A 25,763-nucleotide genomic window follows, 5' to 3' on the forward strand; every position below is an offset into this window, starting at 1 on the left:
TTAACTGCCACCCGAGGGGCGTCCCGCGTGGCCATGAGGTGAGTGTGCACACGGCCCGTTCAAGCTCTGTCATCATCATATCGAGGAAACAAAGCGCCTGCAACAGTTCTTGGAAACAGAGCAATAAAATCCAGTTACCCTCCGGGGAGAACCGTTAGCCATCTGTGGCTACCTCTCAAATAAAAATACTGGATTGTAGGCGATATTTCTGCCTTAAATTAACATAACCCGGACAAAATACGCATTGAAACATCGAGTGAAAGCACTACATCCCAAAATGAACCGATCTGTTTCTCCGTGGGGCCGCCTACGGGCCCAGCCTCCGGAAAATCTGTAGCAGACAATGAACATGAAGCTGCTTTCAGTTCAGTGTCAAGTTGGTAGGGTGTCCAGAGGGTTCGCGGTCAGCCCCCCAAGCCACAGGTCGGGTCCTCCGCGGGGTCCCCCTGGCGTCGTCCTGCCCTTCGTAACTGCCTTCCGAGCTCTGCACGCGGCTCCCTGGAGCCGCCCTCGCGCACGCGCGGAGTGCCCGGTGGGGAGGGCGTTCATCCAGGGCGCTCGTCCCGCAGAGACCGCTCGGAGGGGCAGCGCCAGCTTCCCGACCCGGGGCGGCTGGGGTGCGGGTGGGAAGCAGGCCCATCAGCGAGGTGTGTGCGGGTCACGAGGGCACTGCCCTCAGCCTCGGGGGGCGGCGATGTCTGCACCTGCTGAGAGCAGGTGCCCCCGTCCTACGTGCCTGGTGCTGCATACCCCGGATGTCAGGTGGGGTGCACCCTGTTCTCTGACGTGCTCCCTCTGTCTGCTCTTCATTTTCCCCTGTAAAAACCGAGGGGGGAGGGGGGCCTGGAGAAGCCCTCGGGTCCCTTCTGACACGGGGCTCTCAGGGCCTCTGCTCGCCAGAAGGCTCTGGGTTCTGGGCCCGGGGTCGTCACGGGTGTCAACGGGCTCCCTGAGTGCGCGTTTCCCAGGCGTTAACTAAATCGCTGTGTGTCATCTGGGGAATTCCGATCCATCTGGGTTTACGATACACAAGTCATTCAGCCCGAGTTTCCGCAAGAGGGACCCTGCAGGGCATGTCACTGCCTGTGCGGCAGCCCTGGGGACCCCGAGAGTCTTCAGGAGGTGGAAATGATTGCTCAGACCTTTTATTAAACAGACGCTCTGCTCGGTGGGCAGCTGGACAGGCTGGTGGGTGCAGGGAGGAGCCGTTCCCGTGTATTTAACGTGCCACGTGTAATGCCTGTCATCGTTCCGTGGCTCCATATGGTCATTTTCTTTTTAATATGAAATTTATTGTCAAATTGGTTTCCATACAACACCCAGTGCTCCTCCTAAGAGGTGCCTTCCTCAATTCCCATCCCCCACCTTCCCCTCCCTCCCACCCCCCCATCCGCCCTCAGTTTATTCTCAGTTTTTAAGAGTCTCTTATGGTTTGGCTCCCTCCCTCTCTAACTTTTTTTTCCCCTTTCCCCTCCCCCATGGTCTTCTGTTAAGTTTCTCAGGATCCACGTAAGAGTGAAACCATATGGTATCTGTCTTTCTCTGTATGGCTTATTTCACTTAGCATCACACTCTCCAGTTCCATCCACGTTGCTACAAAGGGCCATATTTCATTCTTTCTCATTGCTAAGTAGTAGTCCATTGTGTATATAAGCCACAACTTTTTTTATCCATTCATCGGTTGAGGGACATTTAGGCTCTTTCCATAGGAGGATGCTGGGCTCACCTCATCCATATGGCCGTTTTTAAAGCCCTGCTGAAGTGTAGGTGTTTCCAGTGGTCATGAAGCTAATCCACGCGGCTCGTCAAAGCTCAGTCATTCGCTTGAAAGTGGCAGGTGACTTGGTGTGGTCAACTTTTGGGAAGCATGTGAGACCAGGCCACGCCTGTGGTTGGTCTGCCCTGAAACCTCACTGCTCAGGACCTCCGGATCAGGCATCTGGATAAACGACTTGTTGGGGGAGCGTCTTTCTCGTCTCCAGCTCGGGTGTTTCCTTCAAGAGCCCCGCCTTGTCACAGGTTGTACAGTAGAAAGAATCCAAACACACATGGCTTGATTTCCTAAACTCAACACAGAGCTGTCACAGCAAAACCCACTCGTGAAGCCCCAGAGATGAGCTGCACGAAGGGTCTGGTTCCCAGTGGGCGTGGTCCCGGTGGGTGCGGTCCCAGTGGGCATATGGCTGCTACAGGCATTGGAAATACAGAGGAGAAGGCAGTTCATGCTTGCTGAACTAGGCAGTAAGTGTTCCTGAAGAAGGTGAGCTTTGAGCTACTTTCTTTTAAAGTTCATTTATTTATTTTGAGAGAGAGGTGGAGAGAGAGGGAGAGAGAATCCTAAGGAGGCTCCGCGCTGTCAGCACAGAGCCCGACGCGGGGCTGGATCCCAGGAGATCTCTCATGAGATCTTGACCTGAGCCAAGATCAGGAGTTAGATGCTTAACCTACTGAGCCACCCAGGCGCCCCTGAGCTACTTTACTGAAAAGGGGCAGGACTGAGTAGGCAGAGAATGGACCCTCAGGGGTGGGGGTGAGCTCAGGGGTGGGGGTGAGCTCCGGGAGCAGCCAGGCGCAAGTATAAATTACGGGTTCACAATTAATACACCTAAGGCGTGTGTTTGGGAAGAGCTTATATTCAAGGAAGACAGAAAGTGATGTGGTTTCTTTGTTTTCGTTTTCCTATCCCATCGTACTGTTAGGCTGTTTTCTAAGGAAGATAGGATTTCCAGTTACAGTCATTGATTGTGGCTCCAAGGGAGAAGCATGTGTGTAATCTTTTCTTCAAAGATTCTGCCATTTACCAGAAATCCTGTGCTGGAGCCACAGCCTCGCGAGGCAGGCTCCCGACTGCTGGCAGGGTCGGTGGCACGGCAGACCAGGAGAAGGACAGAGCCTCTCTCCAGCTACCAAAATAGACCTTGGCTCGCAAACACAGTCTTAGGAGATCAACGTGAATCATAAAAATCATTCACGAACACCGTGCCCCTCTTAGCATCTCCAGACTTGACGCTTCCTAAATATGAACTAAAACAGGCCCTCCAGAATCTTCAAACACCTTCACATGAGTTCTTGAAATGACAGGAGACTTTGTGACACCTCGCTGATTAATGGTTGGGTGAGTTGGTTAATAGTTAATGACTTAACTCGGGCATACGAGAAGTAATATCCCGTATTGATAGTTCATTCTGATAGCCAGTAGCTCCTTAATTAGGTCCGTTTCTGCAAACTTTTAGCCATACAAACCGGAACAGATTTTTCACAGTGTAAGTGCCAGACATCAGTAACTTTTCTCTCTTTGTCAATTTATTTGTGAAATACTGTTTTTAAAAGTCCAAAACCAGGGGCGCCTGGGTGGCTCAGTCGGTTGAGCGTCTGACTCTCGGTTTTGGCTCAGGTTATGATCCCAGAGTCATGGGACGGAGCCCCGCATCGGGCTCTGTGCTGACGGCATGGAGCCTGCATGGGATTCTCTCCCCCTCTCTCTGTCCCTCCCCAGCTCGTGCACACACTCTCACTCTCTTTCTAAAAAGAAAAAAAAAAAAACTTAAGTACAAAACCATAGAAGTGACATCTCGTGTCTTGTCCCCTTCCTCTGTGCCCTGCCAGACTGAAGGCTTTTCCGTGCCAGCTGGTGGATAAGATTGGGTAGCCATGGGTCTTTAGCTCAGCGTTTAGAGTCCGTGATCCCTGGCTGTATACGGTGCTGTCCAGCCTGTACCTGCACAGACACACCGCGAGCCTTCCACCTTACTTGGGGTTGGCTCAGTGTCCGGACCCCATGACAATTTTGAGTCATGATTTTTAAAAGTCTCCTATGTAGCCTATTACAGCCCATCCGCACTTTCGTGCTATTTCCAAGTTTCACACTCAGCATGAGTGTCCTTCTCCGTTCGTGCCATTGCAAGAGTGTTTTTGAAAATGAGAGAGCTGAAGGCAGGTCTCGTGGCCCCTGCAGAACTCACTTGACCTTGACCCTAGTCCTTTGACTTAACACCTTGACCCCAAAGCTGCAAGTCACTGACCTCTGTCACCTGAGGAGAGGTCATCTTGTCTTTGCTCAAAGTGAGAAAAGGTGGCTCCAGGTGAATCCTGGGGGGGCCAAGCATTGAGTGCCATCTTCCCCTTGGAACGGAGGCTGCTCCGAACCGTGAGGCGTTCACATGGTCTTCTGAGCCTTCTCGTGAGCAACCAGGCTGATCCCGTCGGGGCTCTTCAGAGAACGTAAATCACAGTGATGCCATTTGTCTCCTTTGGATAGTTTTTCCTTGTGTGTCGGTTCTCCCGGGGGAATAAGAGGGAGAAGGTGACATGGGAAATGGACTTTGGGGCCCTTGCTGTGTTCTGTCCGTCACGTGGACGTGGAGGAGAGAACGTGGACGGAATCTGTTGACATTTGAAAACTTCAGAAACCACGTTAGACACGCGCCAGAGGGTTTGGCCCCCCCATGTCTTCGTTCCTGGGGACAAAGCCTACATCTCAGAAATGGCAGGAAAGTGAAGCCAGAGAAGGAGGTCCCTGGCTGAGCGGCCAGCGCACAGCCGCTCTGAGGTGTAGACTGGGCTGCGAGAACGCAGACACGTGGCCCTCGTCTGCATGGACTCGGCCTCCGTTAATGAAAGCGAACAACCGCATGGGATCCATTCAACAGTAATTGCAGAGTCAGCCGGTCGGGAGAAAGTGCCGAGGCTGTCACAGCACGGGACACGGTGCACGGCACTTGCCCTGGAGGTGAGCGGGAAGCCGGGCTCCGTGCGGGAGGCGCAGGGAGGGCAGGGACCGTGCGGGGAAGCAGCAACGGCCGAGGCGTGGAGCCCGTCCCCAGAGCAGAGGCCCCGTCGTGTCGGCCCCGTGGGGGCGCCTTTTCCGTGGTCGCGGCCGTGGGCTCTGAGGTCGGGCCCGGGACTCAGGAGCCCGGCGCTGCCCCCACCCGGCAGTGTGGTGCACCGTGCTCATCGGCGCAGGGGGTAGGTGGCCGCGGTTCCCGTGGGACGGGCTGACGCCGTGTCGGTAAGTTGGCTCAGCCCTGGGCTCCGCGCACGGAGTGGAGACCCGCGGGCCGAGTGCGCTGTGATGACGTTGGCTCGCCGACGGCCGCGGCTACGAGGACGTTCTCCCGAGGGTGTCGGGGCCTAGGGGCGGGCAGGGGTCTCGGCGCGCTCCCGCCCTTGCCCACCCCTCGGCTGTCTGTCGGGGGATGCCCCGTTCTGGAAGAGAGGGCAGCTGCTGACCCAGCGTCGACGCTCTGGCCGCCGCGGCCGCTTCCCCGAGGGCTCGGCTTCTGGGGCAGCGCCGGGCAGGGGTGTGGGCGCCCCGGGTGCTTTGGAGAGTGTCCTGCACAGCGTGTCAGAGCCGGGCCGGCCGGGGCTGGGCTGTCTGGAGCCTCTGCTTGAGTTCCAGGCACGCGGTCGGCCTCACTTCTGGTTTCCCTCGCCTCCTGAAAGAATGCGTGTGGCTTTTAGTCGGTTTACGAGCATGATTTCAGCATGACTTTATTGTGGTTTTACAGAACGGGCTCTGCGATATTTGACTGCGGGGAGCCGTGGCTTCCCGCGTCTCGGACGTCCCCTGGCAGCACGGGCCCTGCTTCAGCGACTTGCGGTGAAGGCCCGATGCCACCAAGTGCAGGGTGAATGCCTGTGGCCGCAGAGCAGACAGCCTGGCCCCCGGAGAGTGGGGGCTGCCCCTCCGGCCCTCAGCGACAGCTCGCTGAGCCCCCTCTATGTCAGTGGTGAGAGCCGCGTCCCTCAGGTGCCACGGGGCTGGTCAGAGACCTCTGGAGTTTTACAAGGCTCCCTCTGTGGTCCGTGGTCCGGGTGATGCAGAACCTAAAGGGCAGGACGAATATTCAGCGACGTAGTGTCTCGCTGGGAGACGTAACGTGCAGGAAGCACGGCGCCCGTGCCCGATCCTGCAAGGCACGAAGCGGATGTTTGTGTCTGTGTGCACGACGGGGACAACGGGACGGGGGGACCTCCGTCGGCCGTGTGTCCTGCTGTCCGGGTTAGCTGTTCTTGGCCAAGCACAGATTCAGTGGCTGTGTTTTGGAGAGGCTTCCAGACTCCAGGCCGTTCCAGACAGTAGCTCAAGGTTGGGAGAGCAGCGTGGGTGTTTCAAGCGGAGCGGGACGCAGGATTACGCGCTCACAACATGTCAGAAGGGCTCGGGACAGAGGGCGAAGGCTGCCACCTGGGCTCATCTGTGTTGCTCGTTTCCGAGTCAGGAAGCCCCTGACCCTGCCGCTGCTATCTGACAGGACTGCGTCGCGCGCCAGGAAGCCGCGAGAAGGGCCGAGTCGGGTGGTTGCACCCACCGCGAGCCTGCCCCGCGGCGGCCCACTCCCGCCTGCACCGGCGTCCCTCACGGCACCCGCTCCACACGGCTGCCATGTGCCGGTTAGCGATGAGGAAGGTGACAGAAGTTGTCTTCATCCAACCTTCCGGTGCTAGGAAACACTTCCCCGCTCTTTTCCGGTGAGGAGTTTAGTGATGGCTCTTTGCAATCACATCAAGGTCATTGGTGCTATAAAATATGATTTACAAGCATATCATAGATTGGAAGCTTACTTTTTGTGACGGTCAAGGTTCACAGTTTTTACACATACGGGCGGTCTGTCTCGTGCTTAAGGCTTGTGTTCTTTCTTCACTTCCTCACAAAGGATATGAAAGAGGCAATAACGAGGAGCAAACTATTGGAAGTAGAAATAAATGAGCTGGTAGTTTAAGAAAGTTTTCTCTAGGGGCGCTGCGGGGCTCAGTGGGCTAAGCCTCTGACTTTTGCTCAGATCACGATCTCACGGTTCGTGGGTTTGAGCCCCGTGTCGGGCTCTGTGCTGACAGCTCAGAGCCAGGAACCTTCTCAGGATCCTCTGTCTCCTCTCTCTCTGCCTCTGCCCTGCTTGGGCTCAGAGACTCTGATCCTCGAGTCCCACAGGCGATGGCCCAGTGCCGATTTCCAGCACACGTCATGGTGACTAATCAGAGCACAGTCGCCAGCCTGTGAAACTCTTTGTTTAGAATAATGAGAAAATGTTGGAAATACGGAAATATGAAAATAAATATACAAAATAAGTACAGAGAAGATAGAAAAACCAGAGTCAATACGTAAGAGTCGAGATTTTGTTTTCATCTTAAGATTGGAAAGCTTCGTGGGTGCCTGGGTGGCCAGTCCGTTAAGCATCCGACTTCGGCTCAGGTCACAATCTCATGGTTTGTGAGTTCGAGCCCCGCGTCGGGCTCTGTGCTGACAGCTCGGAGCCTGGAGCCTGTTTCGGATTCCGTGTCTCCCTCTCTCTCTGCTCCTCCCCTACTCACACACTCTCTCTCTCTCTCTCTCTCTGTCTTCAAATTTAAATAAACTTGGGGCGCCTGGGTGGCCAGTCCGTTAAGCATCCGACTTCGGCTCTGGTCACAATCTCATGGTTTGTGAGCTCAAGCCCCACGTTGGGCTCTGTGCTGACGGCTCAGAGCCCGGAGTCTGCTTTTGATTCTCTCTGCCCCTCTCCAACTTGTTCTCTGTCTCTCTCTGTCTCTCAAAAAATAAGTAAATGTAAAAAAAATTATAAATTAAAAAAATTTAAAAGATTGGAAAGCTTCGTGCTCTCCCCCGAAGGCTGTGTTTGCGGGTAGGCCCTTGCTCGTGGCCTCCAGTGTGGACTGAACGATGGTGAGCAGGCCTGGGCCTCGCAAAAGTCTTAATGAGGAGGTGCTTCTCAGTGGCAGGGGACTTGTGCCTCACGCCTTGTCTCGGCACAGTGCTCAGACCCAGGGCCGGGTTGTACCCTCACTTCCTGCTGTGGCCGCAGGACAGAGCCTTGAGTCCCTCTGTAGGACAGATGGGCTTTCAGGACTGAACCTAAGCCCGTGTCCTGCAAAGGACGTTCTCTGCATACTTGCTGTGTAGACTGAGGCCCATTTAACCCAGGCCGGGCCCCCCAGAGTACCGCGTCCTCCCTGATGCCCCCTGAGCTCCTCCCTGGACCACAGGCAAAGCCCGGCCCCCTGGGCTCCCACAGTGCACATGGGACACTTGAAGACCATAAGTCGGATTGTGTCATCCTATAAACCCCCCGAAGGCTGGTTTCCCTGTAGGTAAAGTCCAAGCTTCTTCCAGTGGCCCCCGGGACCCCGCAAGCCTTGGGGGGGTCCTCCCCTGTCCTGCTGCCCTCCTTCCCTCACAGCAGCCCAGGGCCACAGTTTTCCGAGTGTCTCTGCTCTGTACAAGCATCAGTGTGTGCGATGTTTCCTTCTTTGCTTTGCCAGAGTCTGTGTTTTAAATGATATCAAAGCAACTTTATTTCTTGTTTTTATTTTTTATTTATTTTATTTTTTATTTATCTTAATGTTTTTATTTATTTTTGAGACAGAGAGAGACAGAGCATGAGCAGAGAAGGGGCAGAGAGAGAGGGAGACACAGAATCTGAAACAGGCTCCAGGCTCCGAGCTGTCAGCACAGAGCCCGACGCGGGGCTTGAACTCATCCACTGTAAGAACATGACCTGAGCTGAAGTCAGATGCTCAACTGACTGAGCCACCCAGGCGCCCCTATTTCTTGTGTTTATAAATGGCCGCCTACATCAGTTTCCTATACATTTGAAATAATGAACATACAAGCAGGCAGCCAAAACTTCCTGCCAGTCACTGTTAGATGCTCGAAAATCGATTCGTGTCGGTACCCCTGACACTTCCCACCCCACAAGGCCACTTAAAAACGCAGGACCTGTCAGTAAGCCCGGCCCCTTCCACTTCCCTGGCCCAGAAGCCCATGCAGTCACCTGTTGGTCAGTGCCCAGCCCACACCCGGGTGTCAGTGTTGGCTGACACGGGTCCAAAAATATGGATGTTGTCATGTGATGCTTTCTCTCGATGATGTCCGAGGAAACCTCCATCATCCTGCTTCTTTTTGGTGGCAGTCCCGAGCGAGCCAGGGGGCAGGACGGACGTGAATGCTACTTAATGCACAGGGCGGTTTTTGCATGTGACTGAGGCAGCATCCTGAAGATGCATGTTTGTATTTGAAAGGAAAAGGGAAAAGAAGAAATTCTAATTTCTATATGAAAAGCTATTTTTTATTTATTTTTATTTATGTGTTTATTTATTTAAATTTTATTTTTTTTAATTTACATCCAAATTAGCATCTAGTGCAACAATGATTCCAGGAGTAGATTCCTTAGTGCCCCTCCCCCATGTAGCCCATCCCCCCTCCCACAACCCCTCCAGCAACCCTCAGTTTGTTCTCCGTATTTAAGAGTCTCTTCTGTTTTGTCCCCCTCCCTGTGTTTATATTATTTTTGTTTCCCTTCCCTCATGTTCATCTGTTTTTTCTCTTAAAGTCCTCATATGAGTGAGGTCATATGATTTTTGTCTTTCTCTGACTAATTTCACTTAGCATAATACCCTCCAGTTCCATCCACATAGTTGCAAATGGCAAGATTTCATTATTTTGGTTGTCGAGTAATACTCCATTGTGCGTATGTGTGTGTGTGTGTGTGTGTGTGTATGTATCTATGTATATATGTATGTGTGTCTGTATATATATATATATATACACCACATGTGTGTGTATACATATATATATATATGTATACACACCACATCTTCTTTATCCAATAATCCATCCATGGACCTTTGGGCTCTTTCCATACTTTGGCTATTGTTGATAGTGCTCCTATAAACTTGGGGGTGCTTGTCAGAATGGCTAACATGAACAACTCAGGAAACAGCAGGTGCTGACGAGGATGCGGAGAAACGGGAACCCTCGTGCACTGTTGGTGGGAATGCACACTGGTGCAGCCGCTCTGAAAAACAGTGTGGAGGTTCCTCAAAAAACTAAAAATAGAGCTACCCTACGACCCAGCCATGGCACGACTAGGCACATATCCAGGGGATACAGGTGTGCCGTTTCGAAGGGACACACGCACCCCCATGTGTATAGCAGCACTATCCATACGAAAAGCTCCTATTTTTTAAAAGAAGGACATTTGATAGAAAGCAAAGAATGCGTTCACCTTGAGTCAGCAAATGAAATGATTTTTCAAGTGTCCCCGTGTAAACCAGGCTCCGAGACCCCCAGTGCGTGCGGCAGACGGGGCGGCTGGCTGGGCCCGTCCGCGGCTGCACTGGAGCCCGGGGCACGGCCCTGTGGCCCCAAACCAGGATTAGTGCTCAAGTGTCTTCACGGAAATCGCACTGAGCGCCGAGGGTTTTACTTGGATTCTGCAGATAGACACAGGATCAACAGCATCGTCAGGCTAAGCTGTAGGCTTTGTTTGGCCACAGATTTATAAACAAATTGCTGCAGTCATTCTCTCCCAGCTTTGAAAAGGGCAGTCTGGTTTCCTCTCCCTGCGATGTTTCTCTAAGTGGCTGTTAGCTGTGTGCCTGTGGACAGCAGGACGCTCGCCCTGCCTGCTCCCTGCGGGGCCGCCCCTGCGCTCCGCGGGAGAGCTCACTCGTGCGGACAGCTGTCCCCGTGTGACTTTGTGTCACGTCGCGGAGCCTGCAGGCTGTGGTTTAAACAACACCAGATCTAGGGCAGCCGTCTAGCCGCCCCAGGGGCCACCGTGCAGGGTGAGCAGGAGGCGAGCCAAGGAGCAAGGGCCCGGCCAGGAGTGGCCGTCCTGTCAGCACGTGGCCCCCCAGGGCTCCCCGCCGCCCCGGCCCCGCAAGCAGTCTGCAGGCCCCTGAGAAGGTCTCGGCCCTCACTGCCACCCTGGCCTGTCTGCTTCCGACCAGTGGCTCTGTCCCCGAGGAGTGTGCGTGTCTATCCGGGTCACGGCGCCCTGTCCCCGGAGAGACCACCCGTCTTCCCAGCAGAAGCCCCCGAGGTCTGGGGGCGCCTTGCTTCTGTGTCAGGCCTGTTGCTGCTTTCGTGTATTTCCAAGACCTGGTCCACTTCGTGGTGACATTTCCATTCTTGTACGTCTGTCACTTCCACGCAAGGAAAATCTGCTCAGTGGGTTCTGAATTTTTTCTGATTTCTTCTCATTTTGCGTTTTCATTTGCTTTGTCTCAGAACTGGCTTTGAGCAGCAGCCCCCATCACCCAGTGGCAACCCTCATCCCAGGGTGACTAGGACGGAGGGGGGGGTCTCCGCTCTGCTCCCGGGGGGAGTCCTCTCAGAAGCAGCCCCCAAACACCGCGATAGACGCCGCGCAGACACCACAAACCCAGGCCGGCTGCTTTCTCCGGGGCCTCCCCACCTCCACCCCTCAGTCTAAGTGACCTGCGGTCCTACCCATGCCCCGACTCGCGGGGATCGTGGGACCGTGCTCCCCGAGCCCTCGTCGCAGTGAAACCCACTTCCCCACTGATGGGGAGTGGCACCCCCATTCCTGTCTCATTAGCTGTTACCCTCGGAGTGGTGGCCGCGTGCTCCCAGAGTCTGGGGTAAATCAGGACTCTGTGGTCCTGTCGGCTGAGGCGGGGACTCGGGACGCTCGCTCCGTGTAGGTGATTGCGGCCACCAGGCCCAGCGCCTTCACGGGGCCTCAACAGTGTCTGTGGAGGAAGGGCAGCAGCGTGAGCAGGACCTCCTATCTGCAGGTGGACCCTGTGTGTGTGTGTGTGTGTGTGTGTGTGTGTGTGTGTGTGTGAGATCCAGCTAACCTCACCCAGAGCGCGTGTGCACGGCGTGGGACCCAGTGTGCTTGAGGACAGTCTTGCAGGTCTGGTGGCTTTGTCTTTGTGAGACGAATGCATTTCTTATTTTCTTTATTTAAAATGAAGTTTACAAAGGGGCGCCTGGGTGGCTGGGTCGGTTGAGCGTCCGACTTCGGCTCAGGTCATGATCTCGCGGTTCACGGGTTCGAGCCCCGCGTCGGGCTCTGTGCTGACAGCTCAGGGCCTGGAGCCCACTTCGGATTCTGTGTCTCCCTCTCTCTCTGTTCCTCCCGCACTCATGCTCTGTCTCTCTGTCTTCTAACCACCCCCTTCGAGGCCCCTGTCCTCCCAGCCGGAGTGCGGGGGCTGCGGGAGGCTCCCTGGGTTTCCGAACCACGTGCGACTCACCGGCAGCCCCCAGAGGGAAGGGCTAAGCAGATCATGATGTTTTCTTGAGAAGGAACATTCTCTCAATGGTGTGTGTTTTCCCTATGGAGTAGGATCTAGTTTTTTGGTTCTATCAAAGGGGAATAACACCGCTTTTTTTCACTGTTAACAACTCCCCTCCCCCCGCTGAGGACTCACATCTTTTCTCTGATACGTGTACTTAATGAAACGCAGACAGGCCTGAATGGATGCCTGCTGTAGGCAGCCAACACATACTTGCGTAATAATAACCGCAACTCAAGTGTCAAAAGGAAAACCGGAGTGTGTTTAACCGCATAACATGTTGGTCTTTGAATGACTCACCGGCCGTCTCACTGAACCACCGTCCGACCCAGGCCGAGTCTTCTGACCTCTCCAGAGCCCAGAAAGGACGCACCTGGCCCGGCTCTTGTCCTTGTCCCGGAACAGGATGGGGCGGAGTGCGGCAGGTGCGGGGGCCGGGGAGCTGCAAGTGGTGTGAGGGTGGAGAAGGGGGGCTGCCGCTAGGCGGTGTCTTGCGGGTTAATAGATTGAGGGAAGCCGAGCTGCCCGTAAGCCAGCCACTCTGCGCCTGCGGGGTCCCCCAGGCCCACGGGGACAGGCGTCCGGCCACGTCCGTCTCCAGCAGGGACCTCGCGCGTTTTCCGATGCCTGCAGGCACCAGGAATTCGTACGTAGTGTTGGCCAGTAGGGGTGCCGCCCGGGACTGCTGCTGTGGATATCAGTGCCTGCGATCTCTGAGTCCCGTGTGGCGACTTGGTAAGTGTCAGATGCCATCATTCACGAAAATCAGGACCCCGCATCAATATATGTGTTGCCATGTGTTCACATGAGCTCACTGATACTAAGGTACCCCGAAATACTGATTTCCAAGACATAAACATTTCTTTTCATCACAGGGAAAGATCTCTTCTATTCTGTGGGTTCTGTGAAATACGAGTAAAAAAAAAAAAGATGCTGACTTTCTTTTTTTAGGTTGTCCGGGTGCCAAAAAGAATGAGTTTCTGACGAGCATTCTGGACGCGCTGTCCACGGACATGGTGCACGCCGTGTCTGACCCCTCCTCCGGCAGGTACGTGGCAGGGTCCGAGGAGGGTCAGTGAGGGTCCGAGGAGCCTTGGTGATCGCCGGCTAGAAGCTGGTGCAGCCGTGAGGCATCAGAGGCATGGTCAGCATAGGAGGACCCTGCGGGGCTCATGGTGACGGAGAGGGGACCCTGTGGGGCTCATGGTCATGGAGGGGGGACCCTGCAGGGCCCATGGGGACAGAGAGGGGACACTGTGGGGCTCATGGTGACGGAGAGGGGACTTTGCGGGGCTCACGGAGACAGAGAGGGGACCCTGCGGGTCCCATGGGGACAGAGAGGGGACCCTGCGGGGCTCACGGGGACAGAGAGGGGACCCTGTGGGGCTCATGGGGACAGAGAGGGGACCCTGCGGGGCCCATGGGGACAGAGAGGGGACCCTGCGGGGCTCACGGGGACAGAGAGGGGACCCTGTGGGGCTCATGGGGACAGAGAGGGGACCCTGCGGGGCTCATGGTCACGGAGTGGGGACCCTGCGGGGCCCATGGGGACAGAGAGGGGACCCTGCAGAGCTCATGGTGATGGAGTGGGGACCCTGTGGGGCTCATGGTGACAGAGAGGGGACCCTGTGGGGCTCATGGTCATGGAGGGGGGACCCTACGGGGCCTGACAGAGAGGGGACCCTGCAGGGCTTACAGGGACAGAGAGGGGACCTGCGGGGCCCTTGGGGACAGAGAGGGGACCTGCGGGGCCCATGGGGACAGAGAGGGGACTCTGTGGGGCTCATGGTGACAGGGGACCCTGAGGGGCTCACAGGGACAGAGAGGGGACCCTGCGGGGCTCATGGGGACACAGAGGGGACCCTGCGGGGCTCATGGTCACGGAGGGGGGACCCTGCAGGACCCATGGGGACGGAGAGGGGACCCTGTGGGGCTCATGGTCACGGAGTGTAGACCTACGGGGCCCATGGGGACAGAGGGGGGACCCTGTGGGGCTCATGGTCACGGAGTGGGGACCCTGCGGGGCCCATGGGGACAGAGAGGGGACCCTGTGGGGCTCATGGTCACGGAGTGGGGACCCTGCAGGGCCCACGGGGACAACGAGGGGACCCTGCGGGGCTCATGGTCATGGAGGGGGGACCCTGTGGGGCCCACGGGGACAGACAGGGGACCCTGTGGGGCTCATGGAGACAGAGGGGGGACCCTGCGGGGCCCACGGGGACAGAGGGGGGACCCTGTGGGGCTCATGGTAACGGAGCGGGGACCCTGCGGGGCTCATGGGGACAGAGAGGAGACCCTGCGGGGCTCATGGTGACGGAGGGGGGGACCCTGCGGGGCCCACGGGGACGGAGAGGGGACCCTGCGGGGCTCCTGGTGACGGAGAGCGGACCCTGCCGGGCTCATGGTGACGGAGAGGGGACCCTGCGGGGCCCATGGGGACAGAGAGGGGACCCTGCGGGGCTCATGGTGACAGAGGGGGGACCCGGTGGGGCCCATGGGGACAGAGAGGGGACCCTGTGGGGCTCATGGTGACGGAGGGGGGACCCTGCGGGGCCCATGGGGACAGAGAGGGGACCCTGCGGGGCTCATGGTGACAGGGGGGACCCTGCGGGGCCCATGGGGACAGAGAGGGGACCCTGCGGGGCCCATGGGGACGGAGAGGGGACACTGTGGGGCTCATGGTGACGGAGTGGGGACCCTGCGGGGCTCATGGTGATGGAGAGGGGACCCTGTGGGGCTCATGGTGACAGAGGGGGGACCCTGTGGGGCTCATGGTCACGGAGTGGGGACCCTGCGGGGCTCATGGGGACAGAGAGGAAACCCTGTGGCGCCCATGGGGACAGAGAGGGGACCCTGTGGGGCTCATGGTCACGGAGTGGGGACCCTGCAGGGCCCACGGGGACAGCGAGGGGACCCTGCGGGGCTCATGGTCATGGAGGGGGGACCCTGCTGGGCCCACGGGGCCAGAGAGGGGACCTGCGGGGCTCACGGTGACAGAGAAGGGACCCTGAGGGGCTCACGGGGACAGAGAGGGGACCTGCGGGGCCCATGGGGACAGAGAGGGGACCCTGCGGGGCCCATGGGGATGGAGAGGGGCCCATGGGGACAGAGAGGGGACCCTGCAGGGCCCATGGGGATGGAGAGGGGACCTTGCGGCACCCATGGGGACAGAGAGGGGACCTTGTGGGGCTCATGGTCACGGAGTGGGGACCCTGCAGGGCCCACGGGGACAACGAGGGGACCCTGCGGGACTCATGGTCATGGAGGGGGGACCCTGCGGGGCCCATGGGGACGGAGAGGGGACCCTGTGGGGCTCATGGTGACAGAGGGGGGACCCTGCTGGGCCCACGGGGCCAGAGAGGGGACCTGCGGGGCTCACGGTGACAGAGAAGGGACCCTGAGGGGCTCACGGGGACAGAGAGGGGACCCTGTGGGGCCCATGGGGACAGAGAGGGGACCCTGCAGGGCCCATGGGGATGGAGAGGGGACCCTGCGGCGCCCATGGGGACAGAGAGGGGACCTTGTGGGGCTCATGGTCACGGAGTGGGGACCCTGCAGGGCCCACGGGGACAACGAGGGGACCCTGTGGGGCTCATGGTGACAGAGGGGGGACCCTGCTGGGCCCACGGGGCCAGAGAGGGGACCTGCGGGGCTCATGATGACAGAGAAGGGACCCTGAGGGGCTCACGGGGACAGAGAGGGGACCTGCGGGGCCCATGGGGACAGAGAGGGGACGCTGTGGGGCCCATGGGGACAGAGGGGACCTGCTGCGGGGCTCATGGTGACAGAGAGGGGACCCTGCGGGGTTCACGGGGACAGAGAGGGGACCTGCGGGGCCCATGGGGACAGAGAGGGGACCCTGCAGGGCTCATGGTGATGGAGGGGGGACCCTGCGGCGCCCACGGGGACAGAGAGGGGACCTGCGGGGCTCATGGTGACGGAGGGGGGACCCCACAGGGCTCACGGGGATGGAGGGGGGACCCTTTGGGGCTCACGGAGCTCACGTATCACAGTGGGTCGAGCCAGAACCTGGGATTTCCAGTGGCTGCACCAGGCCATGGCGGGTGTGAGGCGGGAGAGGAACGGAAAGCGGGGCCCCAGTTCCGACGGCTTTATGCCTTGGAGTTGCATTTCAGAGCCATTGAGTAGATTTTCACAGTTTGAATTAAGATGTTTGGTTTCACGTTTTCAAAATACTGTGTGTCTGTTGTAGAAAAACCCAAAGACGTAAGATTTACCATCTCAAGTGTACAATTCGGTGGCACTTTTCACAGTGACACTGCTCACGGTGACTTGCGAAACTCTGGACGCGGGTGGTCCGGTGCCGCGCAGGGGGTCGGGGTTCTGGGGCTCCGGGCCGTGCTCCCCGCGCCCTCCTGGGGGCGTCCTGATGCCGTGTGCTCCCCACAAGTAACCGCGGGTGCCAGGGGACCTCCCAGTGCTGCCTGGACGTCTCATGGCAAGCCCTGCGTCCCCCTGGGAATTAGCAGTAATTTATTTCTTTTTTCGAAGAGCTTTTTCTGAGGGAGACTCTTCCCGTGGTTACTTCCTTAGAGTGCTGGCCTCCCTCCTGAGTATCTCATCTCCTAGATCTTAAAATGCCAAACTTTTCTTGAAATCCAAGGCTAAATGTCTGGTTACCACTTCAAGATGTATTTTTATTTGCATCCGGCAGTGTCCCTGTGGTAGAAACTGCTATGTATGCCTGTGAGTCACATTTAAAGGAGTCGGGAGCCTCGGGGTCCCAGTGTCTGTAGGGCCATGGATGTGCGAGCTGACCCGCCAACCCCACGGAGCACCGAACCTGAGACCCGGGGCTTCTGTCTTCAAACGCTTGGCCGACACCAACTGTGTAATTCACACGCATAAATTCATTGTGTCGTTTGCCGTTTTGAAACCGACTTGAAATATTTTTTAAAGCCCTTTCTCTAAATTGTTTTTAAACCTCGTTATATGGAACAGTGAATCTTTGGTGGCTCAGGCGCCGGCACCGGGGGAGTGACGGGCAGGGCACCCCTCTGGGGGGGCTGGTGCGCACGGCGTGCCTTCCGTAGACGGGCAGGGGCAGGGCGGTGACGGCTGTGTGGCCGCGGCTCCTGACGCCCTTGTGTGTTCTTGCAGGCTTTCAGAACCCGACCCCAGCCACACGCTAGAGGAGAGAGTGGTCCACTGGTATTTCAAACTACTTGATAAGAACTCCAGTGGGGACATTGGCAAAAAGGAGATCAAGCCCTTCAAGAGGTTCCTTCGGAAAAAATCAAAACCCAAGAAATGCGTGAAGAAGTTTGTCGAATACTGCGACGTGAATAATGACAAGTCCATCTCGGTGCCGGAGCTGATGGGCTGCCTGGGGGTGACGAAAGAAGAAGGTAAAGCCAGTGCCAGGAAGCGCCCCAGTAAGAGCCTTTCTCGTTGTTCTGTGCTTTGCAACGCATCGGGTCCCGACGCCCGCTCCCGCGACTTCTTACAAGTGTAGATTGTCCTTTGGTCTGAGGGCGAAAGAAAAGCACCGTGTGCCTCTTACGTGTAGCTCATTGGTCCGTAGAAATAATAGTAAATCGTCCACAAGCGTCTGAGGGAAGCCGGTTGGAAGGGGAGGAGCTGGGTGTTGTGTGAAGACAAGTGTTTTATTGTTCCGACCACGGTGGCCGGCTTTCCAAACGTGTCCTGTCGTCCTGTGTTTGAGGTGCAAATCTGGGGACCGCATCTCGACTCCCACCGGACGTTCAGGCCGGCTTGTAAGCGGTTCGGTAGTTCCTGTTATGCAGACCCACTATTGTGATGGCTGGAAACGTTATTTTAGCCGTTTTACCGGTCGAGTGTATGTTTTCATCGGAGGCTGGCCTGACCAACCAGCTGTTGTGGAGAAAGAGGATTCCCCGCGGTGGGTGGATCCCAGCACCCTCAGCGGGAAGCATGCGTGGACCTCCTGCCTGCTGGCTGCACGGGCGAGTGGGACTTGACGGCCTCGTTTGTACAGTGTGGGTGCCGGGGAGGGTCACCAATTTCCATAACACCTCTGAGCAGGAAACCAAGTTGGATGGAGCTAGAGATTGTCATGCTGAGTGAAGTAAGTCAGTCAAAGAAAGACAGCATATGATTTCACTCCTGTGTGGAATTTAAAAAAACACAACAGACGAACTTAAGGGAAAGGAAGGAAAATACGATAAAAACAGAGAGGGAGGCAAACCGTAAGAGACTCTTAAAAACAGAGAACAGACTGAGGGTTGCTGGAGGGGAGGTGGGTGGGGGGATGGGCTAGATGGGTGACGGGCACAAAGGAGGGCACCTGCTGGGATGAGCACTGGGTGTGGTGCGTAAGCGATGAACCACTGGGTTCTGCCCCTGAAACCATTATCACACTCTATATTAACTAACTTGGCTTTATGTGGAAACAAGAAAGAAAGGGGCGCTCGGGTGGCTCGGTCGGTTGAGCGTCCGACTTCAGCTCAGGTCATGATCTCACAGTCCGTGAGTTTGAGCCCCGCATCGGGCTCTGTGCTGACAGCTTGGAGCCCGGAGCTGCTTAGGATTCTGTGTCTCCCTAGTTCTCTGCCCCTCCCACACTCACGGGGACCACGGTCAGTCGGGGCAGAGGGAACGGGGGAGACGTGGACAACTTCCCTGAGGTTTCCATGGGGAGGGGCACGTGAGGCAGGTCAGCAGGCTCAGGACGGACTGGTTTGAGTGATTGCAGGGGGCTCTGGGGTGTCAGGACTGCCCCAGGTTGTCCAGGACCTGCCCTGGGGTGACCGGGTGGGGGGCCAGTTGTCAGGACCTGCCCTGGGGTGACCGGGTGGGGGGCTAGTTGTCAGGACCTTCCCTGGGGTGACAGGGTGGGGGACTAGCTGTGAGGACCTACCCTGGGGTGACAGGTGGGGGGCTAGCTGTCAGGACCTGCCCTGGGGTGACCGGGTGGGGGGCTAGCTGTCAGGACCTGCCCTGGGGTGACAGGGTGGGGGGCTGGTTGTCAGGACCTGCCCTGGGGTGACCGGGTGGGGGGCTAGCTGTCAGGACCTGCCCTGGGGTGACAGGGTGGGGGGCTGGTTGTCAGGACCTGCCCTGGGGTGATCAGGGGCGGGGCTGGTAGGCCTTAATAGAAAGCCCTGTCATCATAGAAGTTGGAGTGTTCCATTCCTCAGGTGGCTGCAGGTGAGCCGATGTCCTGAGTTGAGGGCCGTGTTAGCCACCAAGAAGAGGGCTGATGAATCCCCTCGAAATAAGCTAAAATGTGGTCAAAGTGGCTGTTTGGTCAAAAGTAAGCATTGGGGATTTAGATTCATATTTGATTCTACAACCCTTCTCTTCCTTGAAGAATTTCTCTTTTTTCCTACTGTTATTTTCATTTTCAGCTTTATTATCAGTTCCTTCTTCCTGCCACGTGTGATTTGTAACAGGTTTTGAAAAGCCAGAAAAACCTGCACATTCAGGGGAGGGTTAGTTCGGACGTTCTAAATAGGCGAACTGTTGCCGCCATCTTGTTTCCTTCATCTCTGCTCACTACTGAACAATGCATGTCTTATCCTAACAAATATCAGAAATTAAATAAAAAACAGATAACGTGGCTTTTTTCCTCAGACGTAATGAGACCCGTATATTCCCCCGGAATATCTGTATGTGTGCGCACGCACACGCGTGCCAGCTGTGACGTTTCACTACAGGATGGGGTCGTGACACATCTCCTTCCTGATCACACTTAGTTTAGGAAATTATGCAACAGTTTACCTTTGAATTACTTCAACTGAAACGTATTAGCGGAAGCTGCGATCTAGATTTTCACTATTACCAAAAGAAAACAGAAAAGAAAAAAAATACCTGAAACTGTCGATAAACGATAAAAAGAAAGGAAATCTTCCTGAAGGTTTCAGGAAAAACATTCACAAAACGTTGCCTCGTTCCCTCACGAGTCTCCAAAATGGCCGTTGCACAGACACTCAGCAATTAAGAAATACTCATTTTTGACCAAATTAGCTCTTTCCACCAAATTGCCATGCTAGCCGCGTCCCTTCTAGGCGTACTGCCTGACCACAAACCGCCGTCCACCGGGTCACCTGGAGCCCTCCGCATCACTTGTCACCAGTGACGTAAACTGGTTGCCAATGGTTCCTGAACGCTGTGCCCGTTGGGCACCTGGGCACCAGTCCCCTCTCTGTATAGTCCCCTGGGTTTAGTGAGGTAGGGCTGCCGTGCTCCCTGTTGCTGGGGACAGTGCTGTGCTGTCTAGGGGCAGGGGAGGGAGGGAGGAGGGAACCCAGGAAGGTGGAGGCCCATGTTGGAAGCAGAGGAGGAAGGCAGGTGCCCGGGAACTGGACCCAGGACTGCCCGCAGGATGGGGGACGTGACCTTGGGGGCCGGGTCTGAGCTTCCCGCCTGCTCTCCCACCACGGGCCATGTGGCGAGGCCACAGGACAAACACTGTGCGTCTTGTATGTGTCTCCCTCCACCTTCCATTTCCCTCGAGGATTTGGAAAAATTTTTTTGAGCCAAATACGCTAGTTTCTTATGAGTTAAATATAAAACCAAAACGTGTCAGGGAACTGTGTCGCACCCTGCCTGGGGCCTCCTTTCCCTGGGGAGAGTTTAAGAAACACGAGTAAGAAAGGTCTCGGGTTAGTAGATGTTGCTTTGGAAGTTTTGGTAAAATGAAACCTTCTTCTCCAGGTGGACTGGAGCGTTTATTGTTAAAAAATTGTACATCGTCACTTTTCGAAGCCACTGCTTATAATCTGTGCTGTCTCCCTCTAGACGTATTTTCTCATGTGAAAAGTGTGTCAGTTGATGACACTGTCCTAAAGTGATTTTGTTCCCTTCCTGAAAAGTGATATTGAAATTTTCACTAAATGAAGAGTATTTGGTTTTTAATAGTGTCTTTTTTTTTTCTTTCCTTGTTAGCCCCCAGAGTTAATGCTGAAAGCGCTTCTAATAAACAGGTAAGTATTGTTCTATTTTAGCGTTAATAACTTGTTTAATTAGAGGCAATGAAAACTGGGGGTTCTAGAGATTTGGAAAGTGAAGTACCTTCCCAAAACAGGAGAAGCCACGTTTCATATACAAACCCCAGTGTGGCCAAAAGAACCTTGCAAAATTCCATCAGAATCATCAACTCGTTAAATCATCAACTTAAAGATTTGTCTTAATTTTTTTTTTTTTACTCTTTGAAATTTCATTTTGTTATTTTTAGAAAAAAATGGAGTCCTATTGTTTTGTGGAAATTTTTTAAAAAAATAATTGTCTGGGATTTGCAACTTATATCTTAACAATTTGTAAAGGAGATCACAGGGAGAGGAGACCCTCTGGGCATTCAGGTGGACATTTTCTTTTCATCTGGGGATCTTAATGAGACAACTCTTCTGCTCCAAAAGGGATTTTCAGCCTCCCCCAGTGTGTGTTTAGACACATGTTTCTGTGTTTCTGAATCCTGTTATCTTCACACGTGCGGGTAAAGTAGGTAATTGTGTAGACTCTCCCCAGCATCCCAAGCCACACCCATCAAAGTCTAGAATATTTTCCAGAGGGCAAACGTGAGTGGGTAGGTTTCTCCCTCCCTCAAAGCCACGACAAAAAGCCTCCCTCCTTAGGACCGCTGGCCCATTCATAAAATCACCGGTTGGACGTCAGTGGACATTTCCCAAGGCATGCCCTGCATCTGGTGTGGGTTTTAAGCGGAACCGTCGAAGGCATACCTTGGACGTAATTGAAAACCATTTTGTTAGGAAAGACGTGTGATACGGTTTCCTTTGTTTAGCCAATATTTACGGCTTTAACTTTTTAAATCCTACCACAAGTCACCTCCGCTTTAGAGCCGGGCGGGTCTGAAAGCAGTCACCCCGGCCGAAACGCCCGCGGGGTGTTGTCATTACCCAGCGGTGACGATGGCCACGCACGCGGTGAACTCGGTTCAAGACGCGAGCCTCCCTCTTCAGCTATTTCCCAGAAAAAGAAGCCGGAACAGCCGCTCCTGCTGTTTCTATGGTGTCGGGATGGCTATACTGACTTCCATGCCCTGGTTCCAAGGGCTGTTACTGTAAACCGTGATTCTGGGATTAAGTCCCTTGCATAAACCAGCTGTGGCTTGCACGTGATGAAATAATGGAGGGCCGTAGATCTTTCTTTGAGGAATAAAATATTTCTGAGCGCCAAGATCTTTCACCGTCCGAGTAACCGCAGACAAGAAGCGTTAAACAAAGGGGAGCTGGGAGGATTCAGGGGCCCGTAGTTATCCAAGAGCGAGGCGTCTTTCCTGCTCTCTTCTGCATTTCCCGGCAGGATTCAGACACGATCAGAGCAGCGCCCCCACGCCGACGTGGACAAGGGCCAGCCTCGTCTGCTCCAACAGTTGGGACGCGTTTCCGTAACTGTGAAAATACTGATGGTTTATCTTCACCCACAACTAATTGAAACAAAACTTCCCATTAGCTCAGACGCGGGAGAGACACTCTTCTTTGTTCTGACCACCTACTAGTATGTTTATCAGGGGAGGAGAGGCAGCCTGGAAGCCTCCTAAGTGTTTACGTTGATTATTTTAGATAACCAAACAGGAGCATGGATCGATTTATACTGGTAGGAATTGATACGCTTGGGAAAACAAATCTCGAAGACTGTATCTCGCTTCTCCTTTTCGTTCCAAATGGCTTTTAACTGGCAGTCGGGGTGCAGAATGGCAGTAGTTTAGGAGACAGACTTTTCAAGTTGCATTTCTTCTCGAGAGGTAAGTTAGTACACGGAAAGGATGAAAAGGAAATTTCAAAAATCAGTGATGCCTGTATCAAATTTGAAGCATGAATTAGATTCTTAAAAGTATTGGGGCGCGCGGGTGGCCCAGTCGGTTAAGCGTCCGACTTCGGCTCGGGTCATGATCTCACGGTTCGTGAGTTCGAGCCCCGTGTCGGGCTCTGTGCTGACAGCTCGGAGCCTGGAGCCTGCTTCCTAGTCTGTGTCTCCTCCCTCTCTCCACCCCCTCTGCCACTCGCGCGTGCACGCTCTCTCTCTTTCTCAAAAAAATAAATAAACGTTAAATAAAAAACTAAAAATAGTTATCTTGTATGATAAATGACGGGAGGCTGCAGAACATTTAATGTATTGAATCTACTTAAAATACTTAAAGCAAATGCTAATTTTTCTCAGCCAATATGTTTCTCCTGATAGTCCTGATCACTGAAAGGGAGAGGAGGGTCGGAAGTTAACGTTGGCATCGTGTCTTTGTTAATCCTTATGCCCAAAGTGATGGAACCAACAGTGGTTTCTGTTGCACGCACTTAAAAATACAATGCAGTGCAATACAATAAAACAGAATACCAAAAGCTGTTACCAATAAATAACGATTAGTGCTAGGAAGAAAACTAAACTAAACTAAACTAAAAGTAAATAAACAGAATACCAAAACCTATTATTAATAAATAACGATTAGTTCTAGGAAGAAGACTAAACTAAACTAAAATAAAAGTAAATACATAAACTGAGCCTAACCCCTAAAAAAAAAAAAAAAATACTGCTTTTCCCCTGTTGCCAACAGGTAGATTAACGCCAGCCCTAGAAGGCAGGCTTTACTCCTCACAGATGAGGGATGGACACTTCCTAACCGTGTCTCCATTTCTGTCTTTCTTTTTTTCAGCCAAGAAAGCAAGGGTAGCGGCTCACACATCCAAGGCGGTTCCTGGACACGTGGGAGACTCCCTCACCAAAAAGCAATTAAAAAAACCCCAAAACACATAGTGTTTGCACTTTGTACTTTCAATGTAAATTCACTTTGTAGAGATGAGATATTTAAACAGACGGCTTTAATCTGTGAAACGGAAGGGCTGGCTTCAGAAAACTAATCACATACAATGTATGTGCCCTCTTTGGACCTTGGAAATCTGCACTTGGTAGATGTATTTCGAGTGGCTTTAGGCTTAATTTCTTTATCCCGCACGTGCTGACCTAGTAGAGCTCTTAGCCGCGGCCCCGACCCCCTGCCCTCCCCCCACCCCTCCCCGCCCTGGGCAGCCGCCCCCCACAGGCCACGCCGGCGTCCTCTGAGGTCCGCTGTGCCCGCGGCTCTTCGAATCTGCGTCGGCAGCTTCCGCAGAAGTTTGCAGTCCTCTGCCGTCCTCATCGTGCCCTTAACGAGCGCATGGGTTTATCTGCTTCTTGGGACTCTGTGTTGGTTTGTTTTGTCGTGCTCTCCAGAGATGGCGTTCTCCCGATGAGCCAAGTGGGCACCGCGGCGATGCGCTGAGTCCGGGCAGTGCCCGTGGGAAGGGCTGCTTCCAGCCTGGCTTTGGGGGCTGCTTTTCCTTCTCGAGCTTCGGTTTGCGCGTTGCCTTGGGCTCACAGTAACCACGCAGTAAAATCCTAGGGATCGCCCCTGCCGTCCCGAGGCAGCCAGGAGAGGCCCGGCGTCCAGAGAAGCGGGTTTAGTCCCGCGCCCCGGCCAGCGCCGAGTGCCCCGCTTCTGTCCTGGCACGTGGCCGCTGCCCACCGTGCCCCGGCCGGCTCTGGGCATCCTGGGAGGTGACCGGGCACCTGAACGACTCGGGAGCACCCTCCATAGAGACGGCTCAGCCGGCGTCCGCCGTAGCCGGGATGCCGGTCTCGGCCGGTCCCCTGCTCCCGCCTCGTCCTTCTCTGTGGCCTCAAGGGCACAAGGACGTGCCCGTAGGGGATCCACCCGGGTGGCCCTTGTGAGAGCAGGTCAGGAGCTGAATGCCCACGCTGTGAGCAGCGGGGCCGGCCTGCGGTGCGACTGCGGGCACCCAGAGCTGGGCCCCGACACCGCACGCGTCCGCTGGCTCGACCGAGCCGTTTGGAGGACGGGCCGACAGCTGTGGGAGCCGGGTTGTGATCCTGTTTCGGCTCCAGCTTTCGGTTGGAAAAATAATCTTCATGGCCCCAAGTTCCCCCAACGCACGTCATGTAAGACGATCTCTGTGCATGTGCATGAAGATATTTTATGAGGCTTCTTACTTATTTAAACTGTACGAAAGTAAAAACCGAAACTTTGGAGCCACAAAACCAGCTTCGGTGTCTGTCACGTTGTTTAAGAAACAGTTAGGATCCTAAATTTATTGGATAATCTTTTATATTTCTGAACTTTGGATTTAATCATTTTTCGTAGATTCAAATAAAACATGCTTTCAAAACTCTGCTTGTGGTGTCTTCTTACCAGCAAAGCACAGCCCTTTAGCACTGCTTAGTCCCAGAGCTGCCTGCGGTCAAGAGGCAGAGGCAACGGTTCTTGGCCCGAGCGAGCGGCCCCGGCCCTGCCCCTCTGGCTGTGTGACTCGGGACGCGTGACTCCAACTTTCTGTGCTTCGGTCTCCTCCGTAAGCCGGGGCCGGTGGCCGTGCGCGCCTCCGGGTGTGGCTTGTGTGAAGTGCGCAGGGCCTGGCACAAAGGATGTGGTGTCTGGCCCCGTCGTGTGAGGCAGTCACTCGCACTCAGTACTGACTGAGCGCTGAGGACCCCGCATGCCGCGCGGCCAGGGCAGACCACAGGAGGAACGAGGAAGGATCTGACGTTGACCGAAGCGATTGGTCAAGTCCCACAACTCTCCTTTCCTCTCCAGCCCCCTGTTCCGTCCCAGGCCAGGCCCTCGTATTTCACTGGGACCGTTGCAGGGGCTTCTGACGCAGCCATGCGTCTCCCACAGTCCTGTCCTCCCTTCTGGTAGATCCCGTCTTGCACGCTTTTTTCTCCACTCAGAAAAGAATGAAAACTAATAGTGGCAGGTCAGT

At 55.1% G+C, this 25,763-nt stretch overlaps 1 protein-coding gene across 4 annotated transcripts in view; it reads left to right on the forward strand.

Annotated features, from left to right (window-relative positions):
* SMOC2 (SPARC related modular calcium binding 2) overlaps window positions 1–25,155 on the forward strand; it is a 167,108-nt gene extending 141,953 nt beyond the window's left edge. For 2 of the 4 annotated variants that reach the window (XM_042987545.1, XM_042987547.1), the window contains exons 10-13: window positions 13,000–13,096; window positions 17,170–17,444; window positions 20,941–20,978; window positions 23,660–25,155. In XM_042987545.1, the coding sequence (XP_042843479.1) occupies window positions 13,000–13,096; window positions 17,170–17,444; window positions 20,941–20,978; window positions 23,660–23,677 (428 nt within the window). In that variant the 3' untranslated portion in view covers window positions 23,678–25,155. The remainder of the gene's footprint in view (window positions 1–12,999; window positions 13,097–17,169; window positions 17,445–20,940; window positions 20,979–23,659) is intronic. The other 2 variants (XM_042987546.1, XM_042987549.1) reach the window with 1 other exon arrangement.
* Window positions 25,156–25,763: the final 608 nt, after the last annotated feature.

This window comes from Panthera tigris, chromosome B2 (genome assembly GCF_018350195.1).
Source record: "Panthera tigris isolate Pti1 chromosome B2, P.tigris_Pti1_mat1.1, whole genome shotgun sequence".
Classification (NCBI taxonomy): domain Eukaryota; kingdom Metazoa; phylum Chordata; class Mammalia; order Carnivora; family Felidae; genus Panthera; species Panthera tigris.